The 12,795-nt window shown below is 45.6% G+C and overlaps 1 protein-coding gene across 1 annotated transcript in view; it reads left to right on the top strand.

The window, feature by feature from the left end:
* The window catches only part of C9H11orf68 (chromosome 9 C11orf68 homolog), a 59,630-nt gene extending 47,595 nt beyond the window's left edge, over window positions 1–12,035 (top strand). The window contains exon 2 of the mRNA XM_078660704.1: window positions 10,718–12,035. Coding sequence (XP_078516830.1) covers window positions 10,739–11,479 — 741 coding nt within the window. The 5' untranslated portion in view covers window positions 10,718–10,738 and the 3' untranslated portion in view covers window positions 11,480–12,035. The remainder of the gene's footprint in view (window positions 1–10,717) is intronic.
* Window positions 12,036–12,795: the final 760 nt, after the last annotated feature.

Here is a 12,795-nt window from a genome sequence, read left to right on the forward strand (position 1 = left end):
CCATTGCAGCTTTGGTGGAAGCTTCACAAGTGGGTAATTCCCCCCTGATCGCTACAGCAAATAATAGAACTACATAGTAATACATGGGTAAGAGGCAAGTTGTCAGATGGTAATGCCCGATCTCTGAAAATGTCTACTGATAATGGTCTGAAGGCGGGGTGCATTCTTGCCTGCTTGTTTTTAACCTGTTTGATCTATTAGTACGCAGACTAGATGACGCCCCAAAGCTAGGTGGGACTAACGTCCACTTTTTAGCTTATACTGATGATCTGGTTATTTTGGCGACTATCCAGATAGGCGTACAAAGGCAACTGGGTAGAATGCAAGCGTACAATGAAGAACATAACCTTTTATGACAAGGCTCTGGACTGGACCACCTGCTTCCTCACAGACGGAACCCAGAGGGTCCGCCTCCCTCTTTCTGTTCCGAAGCCACCAAGATCATCTGCGGCGTACCCCAGGGATCGTCCCTCAGCCCTACCTTTTTCAACATCCACATGGCACCGCTCACCAACATCGTCCGCTCGCACAACCTCAACATCATCTCCTACGCAGACGACACTCAACAGATCCTCTGACTCACCAAAAACCCAGCCACCGCCAAAACCAACCGCCACGAAGGAATGCCGACCAGCCACCTGAAACTTAACTCTGACAAAACAGAGGTCCAAATCCTCGGATCCACTCCCTCAGCCTGGGACAACTCTTGGTGGCCAGCCGCCCTGGGAGCCGCACCCGCACCCACACCCACGAACCACGCATGCAGCCTGGGGTTCATCCTGGACTCATCGCTCTCAAAGACCCAGCAAGTCAACGCCGTCTCCTCCTGCTTCAACACCCTCCGCATGCTCCGCAAGATCTACAGATGGATCCCCACCGGAACCAGAAGGGTGGTCACACAGGCCCTCGTCAGCAGCAGAATGGACTACGGCAACGCCCTCTACGCAGGGACCACGGTCAAACTCCAGAAGAGACTCCAACGCATACAGAACGCCTCATCCTCGACATACCCCGCCACACCCACATCATGGCCCACCTGAAAGAAATGCACTGGCTCCCAGGAAACAAGAGGATCACCTTCAAGCTCCTCACCTAAAAAGCACTACACCACGCCGAACCAGCATACCTCAACAAGCGTCTCACCTTCTACACCCCCAAACAGCCAGCTTCGCTCCGCCGACCTAGCGCACGTGTGAGAAGTTGGCCTGGTATATGCTGTCCACTAGTTCTAGTGGTTTGCACCAGTCGAAACAACCCTTATTGATTAGGTTTAAGACCACCTTTATTGAAATCTATCCTAGTGGTAGTTATGGAGAGCAGCCTTCAGGCTAAGTCTTGAAGGAGTGTAAAGCAGCTTGGTTTACAAGATTATAACCTCTTGAACGACCAAATGAAAGGAGAACCACACAAGGTATACATAAAATATATGTATTTATTACTAAACACTCTCTACTAACCTCTTTATCAGATTAGAGACCAAGATACACAATGTCAACACACTAGAACTTGCGTAAATAGCACAATATACAATGGACCCCAGGGGGAGACCAAACCATATATTAAGAAAGTGGTATAAGAACCACGACTTGACTAGACACGGTGCCTAGAGCATGTAGAATCGCTGGGACCCCATGGAACCACCCAAGGTAGTGACACGGTACCCACGGGGGACAAGTGCAGTGTGGGAACACAGCCGCGAGCTCCATAGAGTCCTATGGTAAAGTCGCTGTTGGAATTTTAAAGATTACGGACACTTCGGAGATGACTTGGAGCAAACTCTTTTAGACTTTGATGGTTCTAAGGCCAGCACCCATGTGAGCACCGGAGTATTCGTGTTACCTCATCCAGGGAAGCCGGGTGCATAGATGCCAAATGGTGTCAGGAATCGTCGCTGTTTTCAATGGCGAGTTGCTGCAAAGTGCTGCTGCAGTGGAAAGGGAAAGTGCCCAGTGTGATCCAAGCCTGGATTGGAGATGTGAAGAACCTGAAAGCAGAGGAGACAGAGTCTTGGTCACTTCAGGGTGACCAGGGGCACGGTAGACCACCAATGTCGGGTGTTTCAGGTGCGAGAAGGTGAAGCTTGACTCCGCTGCCACGGGGACTAGGAGAAGACGACGACCAGAGTCCGCAGGCCAGCTGTCCCACGAAGGACGTTGAGTGCTGGGGGGTCGGTGTCCGGATCGGAGGCCCATAAGCCTTGGCAACAGCAACCCACGCAGTGAGAGAAAAAAGGCTTCGGTGTGGATCAGCAAGGTCCTAGTGACTCCCCAAGCAATGGAGAGTCAAGGCACGTGTGGAGCAACCAGGTAAGCCTGTTGAAAGTTACAGCAACCTTCTCAGGAACCCACAAGTCGACGGACAAGGGTTCGCGAAGGGACCTCGAGAGGAATCGCTAAATACCAGCCCACGGGTCACTCGTGGAGTGTAGGCCAGTAATCTTCGGTGGAATCACTGCTCTGGTCTGGACTACAAGTAGCCCAAAGCACCGCCTCCAGGATCACCAAAAAGCATATGCTGCTGCAAATGTGCACCGTGTCCAGGGGTTCGGGTTGCACGGTCCCCACGAGGGCTTTGGATCTCAGGTTTGCTGAGAGCACGGATCAGCTTCGGGGAAGCTTGGAAACCCACCTCCTGCGTCTTTGGTGCCTGCCTTGCAGGGGGAGTAACTCCTTTACTCCAAAGGAGATTCTTCGGTCATCCAACGGTCACCCAACGAAGTGTAGATCGTTGAAGTTCTGGGATTCTGTAACAGAGTTTCGTCCAGGTAAATCTAAAGTTCTGTAGTCAGGGGTTCCTACTTTTATACCCAAGGAAGGGGTGGGACAAACTCTGGGGACCCACCCATGGGGGAGGGTCAGGATAGAGGGCTGGTTACACCCATGTCCTTTGTCCAGTTTTGTGCCAGAGCAGGGGCTGAGTGCCCCTGCAGCCGGTTTGAGCTGGACTATGCACAGGGACACCAAATGTGCCCCCAGTGCAGACCTCAAAGCACTCTTGGAGTTCACGCACCCAGCCCCAATACACTAAAGCCTGTCTGGAAGGTGGTCACACCTCCCTGTGACAGGAAACCTATTGTTCAGCCTCCCCTGCCGGAGTTTCGTCCAGCAGCAGGAGGGCAGACGCGTGTCTGTGGCTGGCAGCATCCATTTTGTGATGCCCGCTTTAGTTGAAGCTGGTACCGGGTGTTATGTTAATAACTTTTTTCCCTGCACAATAGGTACCCTGATTAATGGCCGACAGATGTGCCGCCCAATAATATTTCCTGATGTCCGGGAGCGCGATCCCCCCATCAAACCAGCCTAGCGAGAGCTTCTGGAGGGAGATCCGAGGCGTACCCACCCAGAGAAGCACGGCGATTACCCCAGGGTGTCCTGGCACTAACATCTCTATCCTGAGGGAGCAAGGAGGAACTAAGCTTATTCAGCAAAAAGCCAGGTCTTTAAACCCTTCCTAAAATCTAACCGGTCAGTAGAGTTTCTTGGACGAAATGGAAGGTCATTCCAGGCTTTCGCCGCGCACACAGCAACGCTTCTGCCCCCCCACAAAGCTTTCTTCCTGGACGGTACAGAAACCAGCTTAGCCCCTAGCGAGCTAAGTGCTCTTTTTGGAAATTACCACTGGAACAGCTGGTTCAAGTAGTCTGGGCCTTTGCCATGCAGAGCTTTGAAGACCATGCAAAGTGATTTGAAACGCACTTGACTCCTTACTGGGAGCCAGTGCAGATTCCTTATTTCCTTGGAGATAGAGGAGAATTTGGATGTACCGGTCTGAAGTCTCGCTGCTGCATTTTGCAGCAGCTGAAGTTTATGCAAACTTTTTAGTTGGCTATTCAGATACAGGCGGTTGCAGTAGTCCAGCCTCGACAGCACCAGAGCTGTGACCACTGTTTGGCGACTACCTAGAGGTAGGAATGACATTACTTTCCTAACCGTTCTGAGCACATATGCAGTTGATGATGTTACTGCATTAACCTGATCCCCAAAGGGGAGTCTCTCATCCGTGTACCGGTGTAGTCCTATTACTCCCTCTAGGAGGGTGGAATCATACCTCCCCGCCAGGACGGGCGGGGAGGTATGATTCCAAGGTGTTTGACACCAAGCACGACATGTTTCCTTGCAGCCGTTTCAAAGTTAGCATTTACCGCGAGGGACTGGCGGGGAGGTATGATTCCAAGGAGTTTGACACCAAGCACGACATGTTTCTTTGCAGCCGTTTCAAAGTTAGCATTTACTGCGAGGTTATAATGCACTTAAGAGTATATGGAATGGCTGCATCACAGAACAACCCAGGAGAATAGATTCCGAAGGCTGCAGAGGGGCCCTGCTCATGCATGGGCACCCTCTCACACAAAAGCCAGCACCCTGCCTTCAGGATTGATAAGGCCTGCCATAGGGGTGACTGATAGGTTTATATGTGTAGTGATATAGGTAACCTATATCTAAGTAAGGGGTGCATACACCACCTTACATAGGCTGCTGGAGCAGACCTGTTTTGTCATTTTGAATGGTCTCTCAGGTGTGGCATAATACATGCTGCAGTCCCAGCGAGGCCTCTGGGATATCTATGCCCTGGGTATATAGGATACCATATACTAGGGACTAGTAGATAAAGCATGCAATAATTTTAGAGAGAATGCAGCTAGGCTGGGATCCTGGATAACAGGCCCCCAGCCAGACTAAAGTAAAAAAACAGTGAAACATCAGCAAAAAGTGGGGGTAACTATAAGAAATGGATCCTAATCTCCTACTCCACGCCTCAGCAGGACCTCTACCGGAGGCAAATCCTTCTCCTACCTCGCCGCCAAGACATGGAACACCATCCCCAGACAGCTGCGACAGGCCCAGGACCTGCTGATCTTCAGGAGACGTCTCAAAACCTGGCTGTTCGAGTAGTAGCTGCACCCCCACCCCTTCTCAGTGCCTTGATACCCCCATGGGTGATTAGTGCGCTCTATAATTGACTGACTGATTGATTGATTGATTGATTGATTGGTTTTCATTAACATGGATAAAAACCACAGTAATGTCCTTTGGTCGAAAGAGCTCTGATTTTTATTGGGATGTTAGGCAATATAAAATTAGAAGTGATCCAGGAATACACATATCTGAGCATTACACTAAACAAAAAACTAAATTGAAAAAGCCATGTTGAGAAATTAAGTAGAATTTCTGAAGCACTTAAAAGCCTTTCTACAGAATGTGGAGCGATAGGCCCTTTATTGGATGTCATTAAAGCAGAGATTATTCCGGTTCTCTTAAACAGTTCCTTGATTTGGCCTCGTGTGATCATCCAATACTTAAATTCAGTCCTCTCAAACTGTATTGGAAAACTCCTATGTTCAAGGCAGTGTACCCCTTTGTGTTGTGTAAGGCTCGAACTAGGCTTTACCTCTCTGCCTACTATGGCTGATGTTAACTACTTTATAGATTCTTAGGAGGAAAGAATTAAAGCTTCATTAGTGCATGCTCTTAAGTGTTAGCTGCACCCGAGGAAAACATCTTTCTCAGAAAAAGCAACGATTGCAAAGTTACTAGTGGGTAATCTCCCTACCATAGAGGCACTAGCAGGCATATCTAGAACTGTTCGGAAGCTAGTGGTAAAAAAAAGAGTTAAAGCTTGTAGCCTGTTCAGGGATATTGAGCCTTCAGCAAGAGGCATAGCAAGTACACCATTGAAACCTTTACTCCTTTAAGGCAATGTTATCTCGATTTATCATTTGCGGCCATGGGAGAAGATGGCCTTCCTGCGTTTTAGACTTTTCTATTCTCCTTTTAAGGATTTCGATAGTCTGCACTTTCAAAGGGTCATACTTACAGTATGTGCAGGATGTGTAAACTAGGTCTGCAGGATGTGTAAACTAGACCAGGAGTCCATAGCACATGTAATGTGCTTGTGCCCAGCATTACTGGATGCTTGGAAAAAACATCTAAAGCCAATTTTTAACGCTGAGGGCATACGAACAATGCCAGAGGTCCTGTTGTTTTGCTTTAGTGACACCATATCAAAATCCATGGGTAACAATGTAAAATGTTTGTCTGGCCTTAAAGGTTCAGGATAAAAATAGCCTGATCTGAGCGGCTCCCTTCTGATGTACTAGTATAAAGACATAGATTGCATTTGATATTTATTTTTTATTTAATTTATGATGGAGAAATCCTTTGTAGCGTTTTTAACATGTGCACCTGCTCATCATCTTGTCTTAATACTATTTTAATCAAGTATTTATCAAAGGAGTATCTCTGTAAGGTAACATTGTATAGTTTTATGTAAACTTAAACAATAAACTCATTCATTCACATTCCGTCTGTCAGGGCTCCTCTCAGATCAGACAGTCTGTTTAGTCCGCTTCTTATCATTCGCAGATTCAGAAAGTGTTCTGATGAGTGTTCCTTGGGGTGTCCCATTTATGGTTTGCACTAGCCCGTGAATGGGGTGACTCCTAGACATTCCCTAATCAATTGGGAACAAGTTCCCAGGGACAACCCTCTCCACTTTTGCCAGACAAATCTCCAGTGCATCTTGCTCCTAAAATTCAATATGGGGATCCCAATCCTGCTTCCCACCCCAACTGCCCTTCTTGGGATGAGAAGTATCAAATGCACCACACCCAGTCTATCATGTTAACAGGTCTAAGCCATTGTTCTGCTCTGGGAACAGTTTTAATACCGCATTAAGGTTAAGCACTTCCTGGCCAACCGCTGGCAGACTATTGCAAATTAGCTTTCAAAAGCTCTAGGCAGGGAAAAGGTAATTATCTAAAAGTTACTTTTCCTAAATATTTATTAAAAATCCAAATTTACCAATGAATTGAACATTTAATAAATATAAAGATAGTCTTTGAATAACTATTTTAGCTGTTTCCTGTCTAAAGTTTCAGAGTAAAGTTTATAACCTACACTTTGACATTTTCTATGGTCCATGACATTTTCTAGGATCCAGCCCTGCCAGTGAAAATAGCATTTGGGTTGTAGTTGTCGTAAAATTCCTTTATGTAGCTAAAATCTTTAATCTCCACATATGCAACAAAGGGAGGACATGCGCGTTTATTGTATATGCACAAAATGAGACCGCTGGGAGGTTGACTGCACCATAAGAGAAGCAAAAGTCAGTCTCAAATTACACATGCTGCGAGTCCATTCTTATAATACTATTTTTGGCAAACAGCCATAACTCCAATACTACATTAACAATAGAAAAAGTGTTTTCTGTTCTTTCCCGCCCAGTTGGCTTACTTCATAATCACACATTTCCTCAGAATGCAGCTTTCCTGTTTTCATTACTCTAGTAGTCACGCTACCTATACAAATCTAAGTTTGGAACCTCTCCTGCTCTGAATTTCCTGCAAAATATCCAAGTGACGTAGGTTACCAGAAATTCACAATATGAGGAGGAAAAAACACTTAAGTCGGACCATATTTAGACCTTTTTTCTTTTTTTTTAAATTATTTTTTATTGAAATTTTGACACATATAGCACAGCACAACATATAATGTAAAAAAGAATACACACATTGTTTAGTTATCCATACGGAATACATTGTTCCCAATAAAAAAAGATGATTTAGCATAAACAGCCGTAAACACCATAAAGGAAAAAACCAAACAAAAAAACAAAACATTTGCTCGCATATTCAAGTAGCACAAAGCGGGATCTACACGCATAACATTACTGGCATCCCTCCACTAAACCTCCACCCTTTCCCCTTTTCACAGCATCACTGGTTTCCAAATCTTCCTCCCTAATTCCCTCCCCCTTTTACCTTTCCTTTCATATATCCCTTTTTCAAGATTGTAGACCGCGAAAAGGCTAGCAAGCCAATGCTGCATAGCTGGGGGAGTCTTATCCAGCCATGTCCTGGCGAGCATCAATCTTAATACAGCCATAGCTAAGAATAGAAATTCCTCGTACATACGATTATATTCTGTTGCTACACCTAACAACATTAACTCTGGGGTAAGGACGATGTTGGCCCCTGTGACCTGTGATAAAAATTGCTCCATGCCTTTAACCAGCGTATACAGTTGCTGGCATGTAGAAAAGATATGTATGATGTCTGCTTCTGGTGCATCACAACGAAAACACGTCGTCCCTGAAGTGCCGCCCCACTGGGCTATTCTAGCCGGGGTATAGTAGAGCGAGAAGAGCGTTTTGTAGTGCTGGGATTGCAGCGGGGCGGAACGCAACACTGTACAACCTAACTCCAGGGAATCTCGGAATCTAGCCGACTCAATCCCCAATTTATTCGCCCATTTACCCCCATGCTTCTCCATATCTTCTGGCTTAGTAGTAACCAGGTATGCATATACACTACGGATCGACACCCCGCCTCCTTTTCCTATCAGGTCCAGTATGCAATTATTATTAATAAATCCTGCCACCCCCCGTATATTGCACAGGAAGCTGCGTACCTGCAGGTATTTAAAAAAACTATTCCTACTTATATTGAACTTATCCCGCAGTTCCACAAATTGAGCAATCCCCTGAGGACCCATCAAATCACCCAATTTCCTAATACCTTTATCTGCCCATTCTGCCATGACTGGATCCGAAAAGATTTCTAAGGGGAGGGATCGATTTTTATAAAGCTGAGTATATCTGTTGTATCTTCCTAATCCCGCTCTCTTCAAAAAGGCCTCCCATATTTTGTGTGCAGCCTTCACTGTCTTGAATCGTGTCCTTTTAAAATATGATGAGTCCAGACAGTTAAGAAATGCGTTCTCCGCTTCAATCCCGAGGGCAGTGAAATAGACCTCCGTGGAGTTGGCTGTGATCCTTGGCCCCAGCCCCCCACCTCCTATCATTCCCTGGATATATTGTATTGCAGCTGCCCAATAATATAGTCTGAAATCTGGGGCCCCTCATCCTCCTCTATCCCTGGGGAGAGAAATGAATCTATATGCCCTCCTTGTTTTTCCATGGGCCCATATAAACTTGTTCAGAACCCCCTCTAGCTTACTGAACCAGCTGGATTAAAAACACAATGGAATTGCCCTAAAGAAATATAAAATCTTTGGCAAAATAATCATTTTGATCACATTCGTACATCCTACCATAGTTAAGTGTAAGTTGTTCATTCGTACCAGATCTGAGGATACTTTGGCCATTAGGGGTGACATATTGTATTTGACAATGTCGTCTAGATCTGCGGTGATCTCCACCCCCAAGTATACGGCAGATTTCACTACACGATCGTCACTGCACATAGCAAAGAGTTGTTGACTATCTGGGTCTTCTCCCTATTTATCCTGTATCCTGAAGGCTCTCCAAACCGCTGGGCTTCCGCTTCTATCTCTCGGATAGCTAATGTGGGATTAGAGGAAACGATTGCCACATCATCTGCGTAGGCAAATGTTTTAAATTGCCTGTGGTTTATGGTCACTGCTGGTATGTTAATGTTGGCTTCTAACCTCCTAAGCAGGGGATCCATGTATAACGCAAATAATAGAGGTGAAGAAGGGCAGCCCTGTCTAGTCCCTCTGTGTATCTGTACCGAGGCTGTGTACCCCCTGTTGACCTTTATCCTGGCCGTTGGCCCTGTATAAAGTGCCTGAATCGCTTGAATATACCCTGCACCTATCCCGTATCGGACAAGTACTGCCCATAGGTAGTCCCAGGAGACCCTATCGAACGCCTTCTCGGCATCTAAAAAAAGAGCTGCGATAGGATCCCCTGAGCCCCCCGTGGCGTCAAACAGGGTGATTACCTGCCTGATATGCTGCGTAGTTCCTTTTCCCGGTATGAACCCATGCTGGGTGTCACTAACCAAGCCCTCAATCACTTTTGATAGTCTGTTGGCTAGTATCTTTGAGTACACTTTTGAGTCCGCGTTCATCAGGGTGATTGGCCTGTAAGATCCTGGGGCTGTGGCGATCTTCCCTTTTTTTTAAAATGACAATGACATCTGCCTCTCCCCAAGACATTGGGATAGAGTTCCCCTGTTGGGCCTGTAGCAGTACATTCAAAATCTTACCGATAATCACCCCTTGAAATATTTTATAGAATTCAACTGGCAGCAAATCCGGGCCTGCTGCTTTCCCAGCCGGAAGATCACCTACTGCCTTAAGCACTTCTTCTAGACCGATCGGGGCTCCTAAGGTTTCCTCATCTTCATCCGAGAGGCACAGGGTCAGACTGATTTGCATATGCCCATGTCTGAAATGGGGTGGCTGAGTGGGCTAAAGAATGGTGATGGATTAAACCCAGATCAGTTGACTGGGGGTGAGTGTTTGATTTGCTCAAACGCTCCGTCCATCATCCCCTGTGGTATCGTCATATAATTGGTAATCTGATTCATTTTGGGGCCACGGTTTTCAATATTGCATTTTTTTAAACCCTTTCAAAGTACATTGAATGTTTGAGCCTCTGTTAGATTAATGATTCCATTGTTGCACATTTTGATGTTTCTTTTTGCAAATTAAATGTTTCCATGAGTATCTTTGTTGCCCTATCACTTCTGTGAGCTCAGGTGGAATCACCTGGTACTTCATTCATCCTTCTTCATTAGACAGTATGATAAATCCCGTTTTATTTCAGCCTTTACCCTCCCACTGTTGCCCTAACATCCATGGCTGTTGTATCAACTAAATCATAATGTAGCGTGCATAAGAACAAATGGCATTTTAGAATGCCTGAAGTCAAGACATAACTTGGAATTCCAGTTTTCTCCGAATTTGTTAATTTGTGTATTTATATAATTTTTTCATATTTCTTCCTGCAGAGTAATCGGAGGGCATTGAAAATGGGTGACTGTGAGGAGGAAGAGATGGGGAAAAATGTCCATTTCCCGGCTGAAGATTACGCAGCGGAGTCCTTGGCTGCTGACATGGATCCCTGGCTAATTTTTGATGCCAGGAAAACCCCTAGAGCGGAATTTGAGGACTGGCTGGAAACAAACCGCCCTTCACGGGTACTGCGATATGGTGACCCTGAGCGTAGCATGGAGGCTGTGGGTTGGATCTCAGTCAAAGGGCCAAATTACTGGCATGAATCTGGACAAGTGTCGGCGCTGCAGGAAGACTGGGAGCGTTTACAGGCCAGCGGTCGCCAAATCACCTTTGACACTATTAAGGAACTGGCACTGAACCACAAGGTAGTGACTGGCAAGTGGCTTATGCACCTGGACACTGGCTTCAAGATTGATCATGCCTGGCGTGGCATTGCCAACTTAGTTGTTGATGGCAAGATTGGTTCGGCCAAAGTCAGCCCCTTTATGCCCAACTTAGAACGCAAACATGTCATCTGTGTCTATAATGAGGACTTCACGGATGAGGAAAGTGTGATGGATGTGGATGCTGCCATTCGCAGTGCAGGCATCAAGTGCTCCATTTCATATAAGCCTGATGTGTACACCTACCTTGGCATCTACCGCAACAACCGCTGGAGACTCTGTCCGACCATCTATGAAAGTAAATATGATTTGGAGTGCATTCCTCGGCGCTCCCGAATCATCAACAAAGTGAGCAACACTGAAGTCTCGTAGGAGCGGAGAGATGGGAATTGGGACTTGTGTGTTGTGGGACTGGGCAAAACAGACACAAGTTAGGATCATTATTAATTAATTTTATTTTTGGAAAGATTTACATTTTACAGTGCTGAACGTACGAACTGTGCTATTTTCAGTTTATCACAGCAGCAATTTTGCTGTACAAACATGAAATAATTTCCTTTTGTTTAACTTGTACTGAATTTTTACTAATGCGCACAGAAGAGATGTGGTTTTTTCATCAGTTGGATCTAAACATCGAGTTTATAAAACCTCTCACCACCTCTTTTCTTACCTCCAACCCCATTTGTTGCTCTGACTAAACTGTGCCTTCCACCATGATTTGTTGTATTGTAATTTTGTTCTGTCTGCCTTTGTGCTTCCTAACATTAATTGATTAGAGCTTAGATTGGTGTATCTATTTAAACCACAACTGTGCACATCTTTCACATCCTAACCCTCCCATGCCATTCAGAAAGAAGTGAATGAAATGTGTATTCTAACAGTTGTAATGACTTGAATATTAGCACACAATACAAAGTCTCAGGAAGCATTTAAAGTCTTCAGTTCTTTGTGCCCCTTTCTGATTTTTATGTCGAGCCTGGGCAGCGCATGCACTGCTCTGCAAATCATGCTGTATTCAGATATAGACTTGAAGCCCATTTTCCGCCCATCTTTTTAATTGGCTCCTGTCACTGTACTTTGTAAACTGTGGCTTTTCATTGGTCCATAGGCCTAGTAGTTCCTCCTTAGTACCGTCTTGTCGCATCTTGTAACCTCCCATAAGGACCGTCCCTCTTGCGTACGCTGTTACTCTGTAGGCATTAATTACAGCCTCTGAGCACTAGCAGACTTTGTCCTGCCTGCCGTTGCAGGCAGGATATGCTCTCAACTGCTTTATTTTTTTTTTAACCAGCGCTCGCCTTTCTTTATGCGTCCCTCGCCATATTAAATTCTTTTTTTTAAGGGACGTTGTGCTTTAACTTTAAATATGATTGCACAATTTTTTTAATGATGTTCTCCAGCCTGCCGATGTAGGCAGGACATGCTCTTAACTACTTAAAAAAAAAAAATTATCCAGCCTGTGCCTTTCATTAGGCGGCCCACACCATATTAATGCTTTTTTTTTTAAGCACCGCGACGTTGCGCTTCAACTTTAAATATTCTTTTTTCAATGCACCACACCGCATAAATCGACTTTTAAAAAGCCCCATTTTTTTCAGTAGCAGCAAAATGATGCGCTTTACTTTTAACAATGGTGCAAAAGGGGGTGGTGATGGACGGAGCATCTGAACCAATCAAACACTCACACC

The sequence above is a fragment of the Lissotriton helveticus genome, chromosome 9 (assembly GCF_964261635.1).
Source record: "Lissotriton helveticus chromosome 9, aLisHel1.1, whole genome shotgun sequence".
Taxonomy (NCBI): domain Eukaryota; kingdom Metazoa; phylum Chordata; class Amphibia; order Caudata; family Salamandridae; genus Lissotriton; species Lissotriton helveticus.